Below are 20,444 nucleotides of genomic sequence, written 5' to 3'. Positions count from 1 at the left end.
AAAAAATAAACAGAAAAGGCTAATTTTTAATCTTTAACAGCCTCAGCATTTCTGACTTCATTAAAATTTGAAATGAAATGTAATGTTTTGTTCCAACTTAGGAGCACCTTCCAACAACAATTATTGGGTTGATACAATCAGAGGCAATGGGAATACATTAATAATTCATTTTTACACAATCTGATTCTTATTATCAGTACACACATGAAGAAATTAAACACTTTTAAAGGTCATGCAGGAAACATTAATACTAAACATAGAAAATGTTTACAAGACTACAAACTACTATGATAAAAATATAAAAGTGTATTTGATGACAAATACCTTTGACAAATCCCTGAAGTTGCTAGGAAGTGTAAGGTCCAACTCCTCTGACTCATAGTTGGTGATAACCCAAGGGAAGACAGGGTACTGATTCAAATCATTGTAAGTTCGACCTGACAAACAACAAAAAAACTCCACTGTGAATGAAGAGCTGCATTTAACTAAAATACCAATCTCTACAGATACAACATTATAACTTTATGAGCTGTTTGAAAGAACTGCAGTTTATTTCAGATCTGTTATAATTTCAATATTCTATTTTGCTTTATTGAAAGGATAATGGAAAAGCTGACAATATGCTAGTATTTAATCTAAAACATTTCAGCCCATTTCCCTTTAATTGTAAACTCTTTTACATACAGTAAGATTGGCAGTTAAACTCATTCATTTCCTATGCATTTCTCCTTTCCTAGTTTACATCATCTTGTCTTCAATTTCCTTAAGGTAAAATACTTCCAAAAATGGAGGGTCAATGATTTTTGTTGATACTAAAAATTAAAGCATTCTTTTTACATAATGTCTTAAATACAATATGTGAAAGAAGAATGAAGTAGCTCAGGAATTCAGACTGAAGAATTTTTCCATTAATAACTGTTTCATCTAGAGAATTCATTTTGAGGGGAATTCATCCTTGCCCATTGTCCATCTGTGGATATGCCAACATTTACCAGGACAGAAAATTCGGTCTGGTTATAGGTTCATGTGTACATCTTCATATATCTAGGATGGAAATAATACACTTCTTCCAGTAAAACCAAAATATTCAATTAGAATAAACATATACCATGGACACATACACACCCCAAAGCTTGGTTTCTAAATTTAAAATGCAGTTTTTACATGGATCCTGGCTCTTTTTATTATATTGTTGCAGAGGCTTATTCATTCATATAATCTTCAATCATCATGTTCTTGAGATTTTGTTCAGCCTGGCCTTAAAAGTGTCCAAAGACAGGTTTTAACCTCTTCCCCAGGAATATTATTTTACAATCCAATATGTAAGGTTGTCAGAAAACATTTTCTAAACCTCCACCACAGTTTTTCTTCTTCCAATTTTCTTACACCACTCAATATTTTTCCATCATGGTTTGCAGAATTTTTAAATGGTATAGTCAGTCTTTCCCTAATCATTTGGCTTTATTGCACATTACCTGTTATTGAGGATTAAGGCTACTTACATGACACTGGGGTAACCATCTTTCTTTTAACTCCCTATCATGGGCAACTCAACTTTCCCTCTTTCCATAATGTTATCTTTTAGCTTCTTTTAACCTCAAACACCAAGCAGATAAGAATTGAATTCATTATTTCAATAATATATTAAAGCTGAAAAGGGTCATTCATTAGAGCCATAGAAAACAGTGTCATGATGTGCCTCATTCAGCTTGAGCAGTAACGAGGCAAGCAGATCGACCCCTACTTTTAAAAATCCGTCAGCATCCTGGAACCTCTGACTTGATGACTGATTACAGAAAGCACCAAAAGTGACCATTTGTATAAAATGCAATTAGTGCAAGCACAGGCATTTGTTATATCAATAGTGTTAGCAAGAGCCAAGCCTGAAAAGGAATTAACAGACCTTTCACCACAGAAAACAGCTGAAAATTGAGAAATTTTCAAAGTTGCTCAGAGGACAGAATAAGTTGGAAAATAAAAGGGATGTCATGATACCCAACAGTCAGCCTCCACTTAGTAAACTGAAGCCCAACTGGTTAGAAGCTGATGGGGTAAGATGTGTTAAACAAAATATAGCTCAGTGTTTACAGAATGAGCGGTTAGGACAAAAATAAGTGGGTAAAAATTAGGCTTGGGTTTGGATTAATGGTGTCCTAGAACAGCAGCACTGGCAATCCAAGCACTGCACTCTTTTTTAAGACCAATCATGCATCCTGTAACATTGGTACTTATTGGCTCCAGGAATATTCTGCTCACTGGCTGAGATTTCCTAGAAATAGTCTCTATACTTCCAGTTTATATACTTCCCTCCACAACAGTCATGATATTCTGATTTTAAGTGCAGCTTAGTACAGTGTTATGAATACCTCTCTAGTCTTACATAAACAGAAATATAATTATGAATGAAGTAAACTTAGGAGGATTTTTGTGAAGTTTTTCAGGACACAATCATACATAGAAAAAACTACTCATTACAAGAGCAAAATAATTGTGCCCCATGGCTGCTGAGACTGTGCCATGGCTAACTCCTTTTCTGTGTAATTACAGTAATTTGGATGAACATTAATTAGCAATACCTGCTATAGTGTTTAGAAACATCAAGTATTCAAAGTTGGAAATCTCTCGGTGCTGCCATCGCTGGGTCATGTTGGAAGCTTTGAAAATCTGTCGTGGACTAGCCAAAGAAATGCGTCTGAAAACAAAGAAAATTGGAAAAAAATAATGAGAAAACTGGTGGGCCTTCCTTTTTTACATAGCTGATTTTTAGTGGCAGTAGTACATATTCTTTCTACCAGGTCTGTGCTAGATTTCTCTGGAGATCAAACTGCCACTTGGATACTTGAAGTTCATTTTTAAAGTTTTATAATCTAATAGGAATAAAAAGAATTAATGCATCTGACAGCTGGATATGTCAAGATTTGAAAACTTTCCAACAGAAATCTTTACAGCTGTGCAAATTCAGCTGCTCCATGATGACTTGATGTATTACAGAAACATTTTACTGGAGATTTAGAGATGGAATATCATTAAGTAAGAAAATTACAATACTTTTAGAATTTCACATAAGAATCAAATCATCTTTAAGGAGAGGTTTTTTAAATCCCTCAAGAACAAAGGAAAACAATGATAAGATGATAGAATTTCATTATGAAGTCCATCCTCTTGAGGTTTAAATTCTGGGCAGTGTTGGGGAGTTAGTCATAAATAACTCAAACTTTTAGAATTGGATGCCAGATTTCCTAATGTTTGTGAAAGAAGACTGTAAAGTCATTCCTTGGAGTGATAAATCAAACAGAGAAGAGTTTATCATAAAATTCCCAAGACTGTTTTGTTCATAACAAAAACATCTGTAAATACCAAACCCACATCACTTAGGGAGGAAAAAATATATATAGTCTTTATATTTTAGTTAAAAAAATCTTTACAGGTATTGGTAAACCATTCAAGGAAACTGTAGCTGTTTGTAGCTGTTTTTTTTTTTTAATAACCTACATTATGTTGCAAACAAATTGATCAGTACAAATGGATGTGAAATATTGAGCAAATGTGTCTTCAATGTACATTTAAAATTTTTCACACATAATTTGTTTCTGTAAACAGAAATCCTGATGTTCTTACAGAGTGGCTATAGTAGCAATCCAAGACATTTTTTTCTTTCTGGACTCTATAAAAATACTACAAAACACAACAGAAAACACCCCAAACTATTTTAATTCCATTTCTTTGTACAGAAATTGATTAAAAATAAAAAAATTAAAGTCACAACAATCAAGATACCACTCCCTAAGGGTTTCCTGCACCATATTCTGTAAATTAGTAGGTGTAAATGCTTCACACCATTGATGAAAATAAAAACAACTCTTAGAGCTGACAGGTAAAATTAACTCAGATTGTAAAATACCTGGTCTGGGGTAATCCAAAGATGGTACCGATACCAACCCGAGGTAGACAGTTAACCACTTTCTTTACTGTTGCTTGGTCAGGGAAGTTGAACATGACACCCACTGTGAGTACAAGAGTTGAAACACAGCATGATTCTACTCATTTTAGGCTTTCTCAACCAACATAATCAAACCCTAAGATCAGGTGCTCAACAGATCAGACAAGTTTCTTTCAGGATGCTGTAGATATATTTTTTTAAAATTTACAGAACTCCTTTTATATATCACTAACAGGAATTTCAACAGAAGTTGTCACTGTTGCACATCTTACAAGGTCTCCATTTTTTTTCCTCTTTGAATAGAAATTAAACTTATATGTACAGATTGACTGTCTAGAAATAATTAAAAATGTATGTATCAATTGGTTCATACATTTACTAATTTACTTTCTAGATATTTTCTAGAAATAGTGTTCAAAATACTATCTTCCTATTTTGTCTGAAATGTGTGAATGACACTTCTGAAACAGCAACCTAAAAATCTAAATAACAATCTAATTATGGTACCACCAGTAGCCATTTATGACCTCAGAGAGTACAACAAGTGTTTATGCATATAATTAATATTCTGTTGGATAATACCATTACCAAAACAATGTTCTACATTTTAAATAAAACACGAAGGATTAGCAGTCACTGGTCTAATCCAGTAGTGAAATTCTTTCATTCCGTTGTTCTTGGTGTGTCTAACTAACACTATCAACCCTCCAAGGGAACACAAAAATCCTTCATGCATAACAGATCAGAGGTAGGACTGTCTTGAGCAGGAGTCCTCAGAGAATGCCGAATAAATACGTGGATATAAATGGAAGTGAGGCATTGATAATGCACAGTTTCCATGGCTTATCATAATTTATCATTGAAAAAAAAATTGGAAGGAGAAACTAAATTACAAAAAAATACTAACTTAAATACTGATGCATTTAATGCAAGCTCTTCCTCTATCTACACAAATCCATGCCAAAGCAGACATGGCTAAGCACCCAAGGAGAATGCACATGTCCTCACATCCACAGCTGTCATTTCTTTAAGCTCACTGTACCTCTATTTGCCATGAATATCTCCAGTGCTGTATTTTGCAAGAGGTAACGTCGGGAAAAGATAGATCGAATCTCTGAGAAGAGCCATTTTCCATGGAGTCCTTCTGTATATGCCAGAATCTAGGAGAAACAGACAGAAAGGATGTTTTAAATATGTTAGCTGGACAGAAATACCTTGCAAAAGAGAAACTCCTTGACCCACAAACATGGATTCTACCAATTACATGTAAAACCTGCAGCAAAATTAAAATATGCTCAACCTTCAAATCATGCTATGAATCTCTAATACATTTCTTGTACTCCTGAATTCAATTATTCATGCTAAATATTTTAAACATTTGCTTGCGTTTTTTCCTTTAAATACAACTGTCTATTTTTCACAACAGTTTCAGAGTTTCAAAAACATTATTAAATGTTCAGCATTTCAGCAAAGCATAAAACCATATTCAGAAATGCATTTCTAGTAGCATTAGATGTATCTGCACTCCCTTCAGCATTGTAATAACAGGCCTGTAACAAATAAGCACGAAAAAAATGTCTTGGAAGAAAAAAAATGTTCCTTAGGTTTATCGTTAAGGCAGCGTTCATTAATTCTGGAACTAGAAAGGTTGGCTGTATAAGAGGTTAAGTATCATTTTGTCAGCTAAGGTTAAACACAAACCTGCAAATGAACTCAGCATAATCTCTCTATGGAGTAAGCGGTTGTCAAAGTAACTTGTTACAATTCCTGTCATCCCATCTGACAGACACAGATGCTTAGTCTGCCTTCACAATTCAAACTAATTCCATTTTCCTCAGTCCTCAGCCACTTTGTTTCTTTGTTGCTTCACTTTTTCCTTTCCGTTTCAAAGCTTAATTATGTAAGTGTTAAAGGACAGAGAGACTGGACACTTCTCTACCTCAGATTAACAAACTATAGGAGAAGGAAAATCTGAGATTTGTCAATTTTAGCAAACACAAAAGCACTTAATAGAAAACCATCAGAGAAAAAGAGACTCATATGCAATCCTTGTTAACATCATTCTTATCACAATTTCACTTGAGCAATAAAAACATTGTGTACAAAAATGAAAAAGTGAAATTCAAGTCCTTAACATAACAAAGACTGTTAATTAAGCCAATCATTTGTTTAGAGGTTTTTAACAAAGGAGGATTTTGCCTTGCACATAGCATATATTGACAAATAAAACCTGCGTTTTCATAGCAGAGAGCAGATGCACCATTAAAAACCACTACAAATTAAATTCAGCATAAAATATTGTACCAGTTTTGTGAATTAAAAGCAAACAAGACTGGCAAACCAAAAGCTGATATCACAGATCAGAACATACAAAGCAAATCATCTTCACCTCAATACAAGTGCCAACCTCTCTCCCAGCAAACACACACACACAGATAGAAAGAGAAGGAAAAAACTACATAATTCTTCCAGTACAAAATTCTAGAAATGTGATGAAAGGACCAGAGATTGTCAATGGTTGCTAAACATTTCTGGAACTGGGGAACTAATGGACTTGGGCCATACTGACACTTCCCACATCCCATCCACACTAATTGGCAGATTTGTATAATTCTGTGGTGCTATTCAGAACCACTGTGCTTGGTTTTTGTCACATGCATATAAATATCCTCTAAGAATACAACATCAAAAGAGGTAACAAAAGAGACAAAGTTGCAGTCTTCATGCACAGAAATCTCTTGGTACTTTTTGATGATATTCATCCATCTTGTGATCCTGAAATTGGAGCTTCTAATTGCAATGTTTGATTTTTTTGAGACAGACAGCAATGTGGTAACCTCTACTTTTCTGCAACAATTAAAACCCAACAGCCTGTTTGTCCCCATTGGTCTATGCATGGCAAATTCAAGCATTTACTATGTGGATAGTGTGAGTAAAACCAGCATTCTAAATAATTATTCCCTTTACCTTGTGAAGTGAGCATTTTCTGTGAGACTGCCAACCCTGCATGAGGCCCAGAGCTTGCTGCCTGCAGCCTCCTTAAAACTGGAAGGAAAAGCACCAGCTTGAAAAGAGCAGAGGTGGCTTGCATTGTGCACCTCGTAGAGCCAATGAAATAGGTGAAGTAACTGAATTCAGAGGGAGAGGATTGACAGCAGGAACTGGACCTGCACCCCAGAAACACCACAGCCACTGCTGTAACCACCTCTGAAGCACTCATTAACAAAACTGATCAGGAGATGCAAGCAGCTGAGGCCGGGCTGAGCAGGGCCTTCATTCCGGGCTGGAGTAGCCTCTGCCTGCTCTGCAGCCTCACTTCAAAGTCTCTGGAGTTCAATTAAAACTGGATTAGGTTGGAGCAGCCCTTCTGTGGGACACTGTGCTCTCTGGAACGCCGGGCACACCGACAGCACCCTAGCCAGGGCTCTATAGCCCGCCAGTGACCCAGCTGCCATGGCAACGCGGCGCTGCCCCGCTCAGCACTCCCTCCACCCAGAGCGGGTGAAAGGTCCCAGACAAACACATTGCTGTCATGTCCATGGCTAAGTGCTCCTTACGAAAATACAGCGCAGCCTTTCACTCCCTAGAAAATATTATTAGAAACTCCTAGTTGCAGAAACTGGCTCATTCTTCAAATAAAATTCAGCATTTTTATTCTGGCAAACAAAATTTTTTTTTTTAATCACTTCTGACATCAAAACTACAACTTTCAAGAACTATTTTTGCATTTGCCTGTTTTCACCCATAAGCCACACAACACAGAGCTCCACTTCAGAATTTAAGAACAGCTATCTTCTTCATACCATCGTACAATATTTTGAGATTAAAACCAACTCATTTCTGCCTTTTGTCACCACCAGTTTTGGAACAAGTTGTGGAGCAGAGACTAATGAGAGTGTACAATCTAATTTAATCTGCAGAAATAGTACTGCCTTCCACAGGTGAGAAAGTATTTACAGAATTTCAGTTGATTCAACACATCAGATTGAAGTTCAATCTACTGCACATTTCATTTGTTTCTAATGATACAGCACCTTACAGGAGAAAAGATAATTTATACTGTTTACCATTTCATTTAAAAACACATAAACAAATGAGGCAACTGTAAAGTTCTATAGTTTCAAAAATCTCATCATACAAACTGTTCTGTAATTAGACTTTGACAACACCAAATGAACAGGCATCATGACAACATTAGTAAAAATATAAAATTACTTTCCCCTTTGAATGAAGTCCCTTTTTTTACTTCAAGTATTAGAAATGAAGGTCTAAACCTGTATGCAGTCGTTGTACTCATGCTGATGGCCCCAACACTGCACAGCTGTCAGAAACTCCCTAAGAAATTAGTGAGTAAGGAACAGCCAGATTCAAATTCTACTTGGAGAAGACTGAAATCAGAGTAGCATGAAAACTCAGGTAGCGCAGTGCTCACCACAAATTAAGATCACACATAAGTAAGTGCTCACGATTTACAGTGATGTATCTGCTAATTTCTCAAAAACAAAAAAGCTCATTTACTTGGAAGCTATTCTATCATTTTTCAGATTTTAATACAAATGCCCCATTCTACCTTTTCTTCAAAACCTTCCTTAAATGTTTATCATAAACAATGTCTATTGTAAAAGACTTCATGCAATAGTTAAAAAACCACCCCCATCACTCCGCTGCCTCCTGAATTAGAAAAATAGTATTTTACTGAAGATTAAATGAACATTTTGCTTTACCTGTTAAGCAAGCCAATCAGCTATCATATATTTTATTTTATTTTAGAGAAAAGTACTATTGATCTTGAAAATGTGAATAGGCTAGAAGTAATTAAGTCTGCAAATGGGTTATAGAACTGAAACAGTAATTGAATAATTATATTACTTTAATATGCCAGCCAACTTAACTGCCATGAGTAAAATAAAAGCTAAATAGCTTATTTAAAAAGCTGATGCACATTTGTCTAATTTTAAATAAGTTACAATGCAAGACAAAGAAAAAAACCCAACAAAGCACTGAACAAAAACATAGAGCATTTAACTTACATTCTCATTTGATTACAGTTGAGAGAAAATTTATAAATACATTCTAGCAACATTCTAGGTCATTTGGAGTAATTTTTAGTCAGGAAGGCAGAATTACAGCACTCAGAGGCTACAAAATCTGACACTCAGTTCACAAGAAACCTGGATTTCTACCTTAACCTCAGCCTTGCATCTGAGGACCCTAGGATTCTACTGTCCAGGTATTATTTAGTTCCTGGCTGCAGGATTCACAGTGAAAGAGTCTGACTCTGCTCTTTGTTTAAATAAATCTAAGTACAACTGAATTAACAGGGAATTAGATCAGACTATTAATAATCTTCAACATCAACATGCTCTTCAATAAATCAGAGTTGTTTATTGGTTTATTTTAGATTTCTCAAAGAAACAGCAAATAAGATGCTTGCTTTAAATCTCAGATATTTACAAAATCAGCCACTGAAATCCACAGGCAGTGAGCAGCAGCCAGTCCCCCTGTGAGCATGCACAGTCTGTTACACAATCCTGTTCAGCATTTTCATGGGTGACAAACTCAATTAAACATATTCATTACTTTAATGTTCCACTAGACAGTTTTACCCGGCATAAAAAAATAAAATAAATAAATAAATACTCAGTGACCTTTGTATTGATCAGAGCAAAATGGCTTATGCCTGGGTGTGGGTGGTGAAGGGACTGGGGAGGGGGGTGGTAAAGGACTCTTGTGTTTTCTCTTCCAATTACTGAAGGAGATGATAAAACCACAGCAAATGATGTATCAGCTCATTTTATCTTATCGCTTTGGGGCTAGGTGACAATGAAGTTCATATTTCACTGGTTCCCATTGAAGATTGTGAAAATTACTTGCCCTTATGACCTGAAATTTCACTGGAAGACAGAAATTTCTCTTCTGCAAAGTAATGCAATTTTTCAGATGTCAACCTTTAGCCCAGCTTTAAAAATTAATTTCATTTATATTAACCAATGATATCGATATTTTCACAGAATGCTCTTTGATACATGAACCACCGACTAGCAAATTGATGTGCTCGAGAAGGATAGAATTATTTTATCTGAAGCTGCTGGGGACAGACAGATTTACCACAAACTGAAATTCCCATTTCACATTATGCTGTTTATATTAGCCTACAATACCTTAAGGCCTCAGGACCTGTAAATAGTTTAATCTTTAGTTAGGATTTAGTTCTGTTTCTAGATCCATTCAGTTTTGAAATAATTTCTCTCTACACAATGAAAAAAGGAACACCATGTGCTTGGAAATAAGAGGAATAATAGGAATAAAGTCTAACTGTCACAGACCACAGATGAGTACATATATGATAGCATGAAAAATACTTCCCAGATTATTAAAACAAAGGAATGCACAACTATATCTTCTCCCTTTATCCTGTCACTTAAGCTGTATTTCAGTGTGAAAAAATCTGTGTGCAATTTAAATTTTCTGAAAGTGGTCTTCTATTAACTTTCTTCCTGATAATCCCAATCTAACTTGGAAATAAAATTACTGAGGGAGCCTGTATTTCAGAACTTTTCTGATTTGACTATGTGGTTCTAAACACCTCACATATATCTGCAAACAATGTTAGCAAATTTAGTACCAACTCTCTTACTTCCTTCAACTGGGTCTCATAAACATTTTTTTTTCCTTCTTGATTAACCCTGCTGGGTTTTAGAGAGCAGGGGTTCATTACCACTATCAGAAAGCATTTAATTAACCCAAAGAACGGGAATTTCTGATTGCTAAAGACAATTATGCAAGGTAAATTATGCAGCCTCAGATAGTGGAAGTTTAAAAAGAAGAAAATTAATACAGGTTAGGGTGACTGTCCAAGCCCTGCAAGGTTAAGGACACGAAGTTATTACTTTCTTTGCAAAATATGACAGCAGGCTTATTTATGATAAAAAAGGAGTCAGAATTGCAAGAATTCACAGATTCTTGTAGGAGTTATCTTGATTTAGTTACATTCTGATTTAAGAGCTAGTTGGATCTGCTCCTCAAGAGGTAGATACAAAAGGCTCATACAGATGTTTACATCACTAGAGAAGAGCAACATTTTTCCTCTCCCAGGGTTATCTGTTTATGCTATTTGCTACAGCACTGATGTTCATACATATACAGTCTTCATATACCTGGTATGTAAAATGATACAGACAACAAATCATAACCAAGAATCTTTCAATCATTTAGAAATAACTCAACCTAGTCTTTTTGGACTGCATTAAATCATGCAACTTCATGATTTCACGTGCCAATGAATTCCATCAGGTAAACAGACACAGTGCAAATACTAAAAAAGCTTGTTTTGATTTCATTTTTTATACATTGAAAAAATGACATTACATGCAAAAGCTCAAGAAGAGAGCTTAAGCATCAGTGAGCAGAATTCCATAAAGTGATTTCTCACTGTGTAGAAGCTGTCAAAAGAAGCTGATGATATTAAATAGTGGAATTTGCATCAAAAATGCTGCAGTATTATCAGTATTAAGACTTTGTCGTAATGAATGGTGCAGTGGTGCATTCCATGATCATTACCCTGTGTGAGACAGAATTTTGAAAAACCAGCTGGGAAAAATCCCTTTGCCATCATTTTATCCATCCAGCTGAGAAGCAGGTGTCTAAATGGCTTCAAAAAGTCCTTCACAGCTCTCCTATTTTGGTGCATAACTTTGTATCACTACAACTGTTGCTACCTTGTTAGTTAGCTCACCTTCAAGTTTATTAATGCAGAAAACTAAAAGACAAAGAACAGGAAAGCTTTAGATGTTCCAAATCATCACTCTGCAAAAACTGAACATTTAATTAGCCTTCCCATCTCCTTGTGAGCTGAGAAAAAAAGGAAATACAAATGCAGATTAAATTCACTATGGAAATATTTTATTATTGAAAAGAGGTTATAAAAGAAAGATATCTTTTAAATGTTGACCTCAAAAGCTTTTAGCACACTCCCCAGAATCTGGTATTCCCAATAACAAGAAAAAAAAAAAGTATGTTTTTGAGGTAATAAGTATGATCACGATCCATATTTTGAAAATATAAATTGTACAGAAAGTTTCCTAGTAGAAGTAATACAACACAGGACTTGTGGCTCAAAACCATGTGATGATGTTGTAACACTACTGCAATTAAAAAAAGGATTTCAAAATAAGCCCTAAAAAGCTTTCCCTTGTTCAAAAAGATGGAAATGCCAGAAAAATAGTTAAAAGGAATCAAGCGGAGATTTTTTTTTTTTAATATAATGACAAAAAGGTTGTAGATTTGAGTTTTTCTTAAGTTTTAAGTTTTTTGAAGTTTGAAGTTTGGTTGGTCCCGCTCCTTTTATAAAATTCCTAGTGAAGAAAAGTCCTGGAGGATAGTCTTTATCAGACTATTCGTGGATCTTTAAAAGTACAGAGTCTGAAAATTAGGACAATTGCCAGACTCACAGTAGCTTATATCCACAGCAATATTACTTACTATGTATGGTGAAATGTAAGAAAAAGAAGCAAGCATCTCAAAGGCAGAGCACAGAAAACAATGCAGGAGCCATCTTTGTTTTGCTGTCTCTTAAAGATATTTAGACATTGAAATTTTTTTTTTTTTTTAAATCATAGAATATCCTGAGTTGGAGGAGACCCACAAGAACCGCTGAAGTCCAATTCCCAGCCCTGCACAGGATATGCCCAAGAGCCACACCCTGTGCCCAAGAGTGTTATCCAAACACTTCTTGAGTTCTGTCAGACTGGTATCGTGATCACTGGCCTGGGGAGCCTCTGTTTTAGAAAAGTAAGGCTCATGTTTGCTATAAATGTCTCTTCAAATTTGTATTTGGAACAGCAAATGAGAATAGTCATGTCAGATTTCCTTTGGTGCCCTGCACCTGCCTATTTCACCACTTTCAGTATATGACTTCTCCTGTGGGCTGCTTCTCCATGTATCCAGCAAAGGTCTCTCCAGTCAGAACATGTGCAAGTGGAAGCAGCAACTACAACTAAGAAGGAACCACTACACCTGCAACACTGGCAGCTGTCCAGTGTCTGCTGTTTCCATCTGATCTTGCAGAAGGAGGAGCAGAAAGTAAATGGGAAATGAAAAAATAAGTTTCAATGCCAAAAAACGATTTTTTTTTTTAAATCAGTGACCTGTAAGCTGACCTTCATATCCCTTCATCAGAAACAAAACAAAAACAAGAACTCCCCCACACATCTGGCAGGAAGCTAGAATACCAGTCATCAAGAAACACTGTATCTGATCAGCTCATTAATGGGAAGCAAGCCCATACATAGAAGAACAGATGTGCCTCTTGAAGGCAAGGAGAAAAGTCAGACTCCAGAGCTACCAAGCCAGCCGTTCACATTAGAAGATTCTGCGCTGTGTTTTGTGAGAGATGTGGCACACAAGGTGCCCCTTGCAAAGGGGTGTGGATGCAAAAATGGCTCAATGCCACCTTTGTGCTGCAGAGACTCTCAAGTGCTGCAGGAACCAAATCCCCTTCAAATAAAGTGGGGCAGCTGCAGGGGCTGATGTACATTTGCCTCATTTGAGATGCCCAGGACTGTATATAATACTGAGCAGATTTTCCCTCTTGCCCTCAGAATATGGGAAAGAAGATAGCACAGAACTGCTATAAAACCTTTCACTGCCCAAGCTCTTCTCCACTCACTTCAAGTTGATTTACTGTAAACCAAAGCCAAATGACAACAAAATAGAGGAAATGTTCTTGAAAGGACACGTTATGTTATCAAAGGACACGTCTCCTATGTGCTCCTTTTTATAACAAAGTTCCACGTGAGTATACTTCATATTTTGTGTCTGTATTCTTACATTGGTCTTCTATTCCTGCAAAAGTAGATTAATTTCTCAGAAGAATTGACTGAAATCTATCACTGACCGAGGTCTTGTTATGGCCTGTGACTGCAAGGGAAAACCCCTTAAGATCACACATAGAAAGAATGTGTCCAACTAAAACTTACCACATATTGTTAAAGGGAAAAAAAAGCAGCCATGTGAAGAGGAGGTTTTATGCAACAACTGCTGAAATTCATCTTAGTACATGCTAAACTAAAGTAATATAAATTCAGTTTTAAAGCATTCGTACAAGAAAAGACCCTTTCCTAAGATTAAGCAAGCCAGGGGCACAACTAATGTGAGGTCTACAACCATAACTATGATTCTGGGGTAACAGAACAAGAACATAACCCTTATTTCAGCTTAAAAATGCAATAGAAAATTAAACTGCATTTCTAGTCCAAATGATTGATAAGAAAGGCTTTTCAAGTGTAACAGATACACAGACAGCAGTCTGGGGATAGCTGAACAATTGATCCAACAACATGATTTGCCTTGCCATTCCCCCTGGGGTATTAAATCTAAAACTTGCTACTCCTGAGGGCCTAATAAAAAATAAGTCTATCAAAGAATTCTGCAGATGACAGGAGGAGAGAGGGCAGTAAGTCTATGTGAAAATATTAGCTCTTGTGAAGAATTTTAATCTGGGCTGTGTTATGCATTTATCTTTCAAACCCACGGTGCTGTTTTGCAACTGAAAGTTTTCTGAAGAGGCAGAAAAAGTCAAGTCTAATGTGGGAGTATTGACAAAGCCCCAGTTTCCAGCCAGTACCTAACAGTGTTTCATAAATGCTGAAGCCAAGAGGGAAAAGTATTTTCAACTGCTTCTCTTTAGAAAACCCTAACCCCATAGCAATATTCTATCCATCCTGGCCTAAGTGCTGCCAAGAACTAAGTTCCTTGCAAAAATACAGCAATTTATCCTGCTCATGCATGTTTCGTTTCCAAAACTAAATTAAGGCAGCCTTTTAATAGGCAACTTTTATCAAATAAGTTCACCACATTTGAAAGAATGTGGGAGTCCTTCTTAAATCTTTTTTCAAGTAGGGAAAAGACCATAACTGGATAGCAGCTCCCCTTCTAGTCAAGTCCACGTTTTGAAACAGGTGTACTGTTTTTTAAAAGGGGCAGAAAACTGAAGGCATTAGAAAATTGATTTTTCAGTGGTGTTTGCAGCTCTTAGGTGATTTTTGGTGTGGAACTCAATGTTCTTCTATTCTTTAAAAAAAAAAAAAAGTATTTTAAGGCAGTAAGGCAGTAGATCTACCTTTAGGGTTTTCTCTAGCAGAAGTACTTACAAGTAAAACACCTGTAATCAATTCTTCCCATAACACATTAACATTATAGATATTCAAGTGGGTAACAATTTTAAGATATGTGTTAGAGAAAAGAAGATTTGAGATCTGAAGTATAAAATATCTCACCTACAAAGAGGAACACATTTACAGCTAGAAACTTTAGTAGATTTATCACTACAAGATAATCAGTTTTCTATTTGAGGAGTTGGAAGTTGAAATCTTGTAGAGTTTCATGTTTGAGAACTTATTACAGGGCAAGGAAAGCATTTCTCACTCTTCCTTGAGCACATGAAAACCAGTGACTGAAATGCTGAAATGACTTGGATGCAAAACTTGAGGTAGCAGCACAGACTAAAAATAACTCATCCAGACACATCTGGGAGTGTTCCACCAGTGAAGAACTGATAAACTGATCAATAAAACATCCTTCCTGCTTGACAAAAAATCCTTCCTTGCTTAACCCCCTTTAATAACCATATAGGGGATTTTAATATGAAATTTAACAAAAGACTTAACAACTTTAATTTGTTACATTAATTATTGAAGCTTCAATCATACAGTAGTAATTGAACCCACCAAAAATAACTGAAATTGGCAAGTATCTGCTTCTTAGCATTGCACCCAAACAAAATGTCGGTGTTGATAAAATCCACTTTTAAAATCCTTGCAAATCTTAAGTACTGTCATCTCATCACCCTGTTGGAGTTTGATTGATTACGCCTTTTCCTTATGTTCATTAATCTCATCACCTTATCTTTTACACCACTTCATTTTAGCAGAAAGGCAATAATAAAACCCTCATCCATTATCCTTTTACACATCTAGTCAAGCGGAAATGGTTAATAACATGCTACAAATTGAACTTCAATCACCTCATTTTCTCCTTTGTCGAATGCACATTAAAGTATATTCCAAAAGTGCAATTTGTTTTACAGGGGAATTTGTGTTATATTGCTACAGACAACTAAAATTAAGTGTTTCTCAGTTTGGTTATTAAATATATCCAACTGTCCTTTTATCTCTGATACTAAAACATTAACTCATTTTATTAGGGTGTAATAATACAAGAGCCTTATCTCCCAGAACACAGGGACATCTAGTCTGCCTAATAGTAAGTGTTATACAACGGGTCATTTATCTTTTTCTTTTTTTAAAAATATGCTTCTGATAGTTTATGAATTGGTATATTATTGCAGATGAAATGGCTCTCCATTTAAGAAAAGTTAATTTGTTTACATGCAGGCTTATCTTCAAATGCAAGCCCTATTAGAGAAACAGTCTGTAACTGTCAGAGCACGTGAAGGAGGAAAAGAGGTGGATGTAGAAAAATTCAGAGCCCAGTAATTCAACTCTGATCACCAGCCTCCTGTTTGAATATTATCTGTGTTCCATATGCACTTTGCAAATATTCCATGATATGATTCCACAGAATTGAAATAGAAGTCAAAGAACTTGTTTCTGTAAACTCTTTCCATCATTCCAAATACAGGCATATATTAGTAAACTAAAATAAATTACATTTCTAAAAGAGCCCATCTAGTATAAAGAAGTTCCCAAATATGATGCATTTGGAGCTGTTTCCTCCCAAAAAATATAAAAGAGTGGGTGAAATTATAGCTCTATTTTATTCAGTGACAGTAATCTCTCCTACAGAAAGGATGCAAGATCTCCTGCACTTTGTTCACCTTCTCAATGAAACAAGACTGGTCTGACTGACTCAGTAAAACTGCATATCCAAGTAAACAAATACAACCACAAACATTGTGCAATTGTTACAATGACAGGGTATTTTCCCATGCTTGGTCTCATTTCAATTCTACAGAAATTTATTATTAACTTAGTATAACCTTACAAGAAGCCTAAGAACATCATCAATCCTAACTTCAGGACAAGAAGATTGAACAGGGGAAACAGTATTTTTTTATTATCAAAAAGCTTGCAATAGTTAGTGTTAGAGTGTATAAACAAACGCACACTAATGATTATTAAAAAATAAGTAACAACTACACCTTAGTCTAAAGCAAAGCTCTAGTTAACTTACAGTAAATTGAAAAAACACTTTTACAGTTCCCTCAATGGCCTACCTTTTTTCCCAACTCTCCTGTCCATTAAAAATTTGCCTTATTTCCCAAACAATTCCAAGACTATTTCCTCTCTCCTGCTTTACCACCTTCCACTCAAGCTACAGTTTCACAAGGATTTTTGCAGGTGACTGCCCTGTAAATGTTGCACCTCATCAATCCCCAGTCAGTTCTGCTGCTTCCCCAATCCCTCCTTTCTCCAAGGACTATGTTTGAGGGTAAAGCTGGAGTTCAACAGGTATTCAGATATTCTCCCTAGGGCAGGGAGAAGGACAATAATGCAGGGGTGAAGGAGATGGAACGGTTCTAGTCTGACTCACCACCATAGACAGTTGCTAGTTTCATTGAAATTTTGCAAGTTTCTTCTTTCATCTTTGAAAGCATTTTGGGTTTTATTTTCTTGTAGTTTTGCCAACATGTAGCCAACTGTTGCTTCTGGTCCTGCATTTAGAGAGAAAGATTTCTGGCCTGTTTTTGCAAACTGTGGTTCTCCAATACTGCCACATCCCAGGAGGAGGCTTGTTTTGCACCTCAGAAATACAAAAAGCATTCTGCTTCACCACAGCACAGAGAATCTTTGTGCTGCACAGTCAGCCCTAGAATTGCAAATGCAATTCTCACCAAAAATAAATTATTTGGCCGCTCAAGTACTCAGGCTTCTTCATCTTCACAACACTTGAAATACTCCACTGTTTCTTGAGCTATCCCAAACTGAATTTGATCTCAACTCAAAATTACATAGATGAGTTAATATGCTTGCCATCCACTCAAATTCAGAGTCACTGAATTCAAACAAAATATTTTATTGTTTGTTAAACCCTGCATGCTTAATTTTTCTTTTCCAGTTTCACATATGACCACCAAAATAGTGGCTGGCATCCAAAACTGCACACAGTCAGCACCTTAAAATATTAGAAGCATATCAACATATCAAACTGTAAAAATACAATTTTCTAAACTGTGAATACACAGAATTTTATCTAAATCATTGACTGACTTCTTTTTTCTATTTTGATCATTTTTCTGAAACCTATCCTTCAGAAAAGTGCTTTAAGTATCCCTGCTTAACAACATCTCCCTCTTCTGAATGTGTTAACTGAGGATGTTTTCTACTTGTTTCCCTTTTGTTATTTAATTTACATTAAACCAGATCTTTGCCAGAGCCGTTTAGGTTGTTATGAGAAAGTCTAGTACCCAAGTGAAATAAATACGGAATTGGAACAGGCTATAAACCTACAAAGCTCCTAAACTGCTGTCTGCAGTTGACTGACAGAGGTGCAAGTTTACACAATGTAAGTTCAACCCTCCAGCTGATGCTGCACTTCTGCAAAATGTAAATTACTGTTGCTGTAGTGCTCAAATGCAGCAGTTTATTGCAGAAACAAATGAACAACTGAATGCTAACAAAGTCAAGGAGAGTCTTGATTCCAGTCTCTAACCACCATTCCTGTACCACATAACGTGTCACCATCCATAAGTAAATGAGTTAATCAAATTAATGAGGATTCAGACAAATCGGCTGCCTAATGAGCACTCAAACTGATGTGGCAAGGGTTATGCTCCAGTGCTGACAAAATCAGTTTGATGAAACCGTGACAAAAGCAGCAAAGCACTGTTCCTCTAGCACTTTTCCTGCATCCTATTAACATGAAATTATAATTGCTATTTGCAAACTGTATAGGGAGACCATTTGTTGCAGAAGTCATGTAAACATATGCTTTATCTACTCCTCTCTCCAGCAAACCTGTGTATATTGTTGGAATTCAGGATAGTAATTATTCCATTCTTTTTGAAAACCGCAATCAGATAGAGTTGTTTAAAGCAATTTAGATGGAATATGCCAAGAGAATTTCCAGAGAACACTACACTGTATGATTTTGCATTTTATGAACATGAAATTTGGCAATAAATAGAAAATAAAACAAACAAAATAAATCAAAACATTACGCAGCTTTGCAAACAGTTCAGAAAATTAACACTAGAATCTCTTGAAAAGCAAATTAAAAAAAATCTGGCTCCAATATGTAGATGAATGATAATGCTTGTATGATGATTTCCAAATTCCATAATGCTAAGAAGCAACAAATACAGACAGGCTAAAGAAAGAAATTAACCTAACTAATATTTTAATTACTTTATCAAAATCCTTCAATCAGGACTCCTGTAAGACTTTTCTAACAGTACTACTTATGTCTAGGCTCAAACTGCAGGGCCAAGGACTGGAACACTAGACCTTAGGACATACTTAAAAATGAAAAATCTGAAAGTAAAAAAATAAGGCATAATTTTTAAAAAGTAAAAATTAACTCTTACTTTCCAAGTATTATCTGTCCAGAACACGTTCTCCAGAGGAGAAAAACCCATCTCTGCACCATGTTGCTTAAATGCAAGACATACAACGACATAAAAGAAACATTTTTACACGTAATAGGCATAATTAAAGCAGTTTTTAAATAGCACTGGTGCACCTGCAGCCATAGAGATCATACAGCCCTTCACTAAGATTACAGGAATGAAGTCCTGGATGCTATCACAGACTCAGTAAAAATTCAATATTTACACACTAATGCCTTTCCTTTCTCAAGGGGGAAGCATCATACCAGTAATATCTGATCATTATCCTGTGAGCACTACAAGAAACGGGTTGGGAATGGTAGAAAACTCAGCTTTTACCCAGGAACAGGGGACGGAGCAGCTTTAACATTTCAGCATTAAGTTAGAAGAAACAACTGACTTCTACATAAGGACACAACTTGAGATATCAATGAGCTTTTATTCTCTGGAGTAGGAATCCTTGGCTTTAGGATCTGTGTTTGAAAAGCAGTCCAGAGACAATGTATAAATGATGTTGTATCCAACATATACAGAAGGATGTCAAACTGCCAAAAGAGTAATTAGGATCATTCCCAAAGCAACAAATACATATGTGCATTTTTTACAAAACCTACAAAAATATTACATTAAAACAGCAGTAGAAATCAGTGGCAGTTGACAATACTCTCTCTCTCTCTCTCTCTCTATATATATTACTCTGTTTTAACACCACCTTTTCTCCCCAAAGGACACTGCTCTTGATAACAAGATTATTTATCTCTGAAAGGGCTGAACTCTCCACTTTTGCGATTCTTGTCACAACACACTCCACTTAGGTTTCCAACAGATTTAAAGGATCTCAGTAAAAATCCTAATCCAGCAGTTACCATTTGACTACGGGTGGAGTTTATGGCTATGGCTCCACAGCAGGTGGCAGCCACGAGAATGGCTGAACTCTAG

At 36.0% G+C, this 20,444-nt stretch overlaps 1 protein-coding gene across 2 annotated transcripts in view; it reads right to left on the bottom strand.

Annotated features, from left to right (window-relative positions):
- The window catches only part of LRBA (LPS responsive beige-like anchor protein), a 367,997-nt gene that overhangs the window by 116,746 nt on the left and 230,807 nt on the right, over nucleotides 1-20,444 (bottom strand). For both annotated transcript variants that reach the window (XM_066547964.1, XM_066547965.1), the window contains 4 exons: nucleotides 4,983-5,100; nucleotides 3,902-4,004; nucleotides 2,577-2,692; nucleotides 325-437 (listed from right to left, as the gene is read on the bottom strand). In XM_066547964.1, coding sequence (XP_066404061.1) covers nucleotides 325-437; nucleotides 2,577-2,692; nucleotides 3,902-4,004; nucleotides 4,983-5,100 — 450 coding nt within the window. The remainder of the gene's footprint in view (nucleotides 1-324; nucleotides 438-2,576; nucleotides 2,693-3,901; nucleotides 4,005-4,982; nucleotides 5,101-20,444) is intronic.

Source organism: Molothrus aeneus, chromosome 4 (assembly GCF_037042795.1).
Source record: "Molothrus aeneus isolate 106 chromosome 4, BPBGC_Maene_1.0, whole genome shotgun sequence".
In the NCBI taxonomy this organism is placed as follows: Eukaryota; Metazoa; Chordata; class Aves; order Passeriformes; family Icteridae; genus Molothrus; species Molothrus aeneus.
The sequence above is the reverse complement of the archived record's forward strand: the minus strand, read 5'-3'. Positions and strand labels throughout refer to the sequence as shown.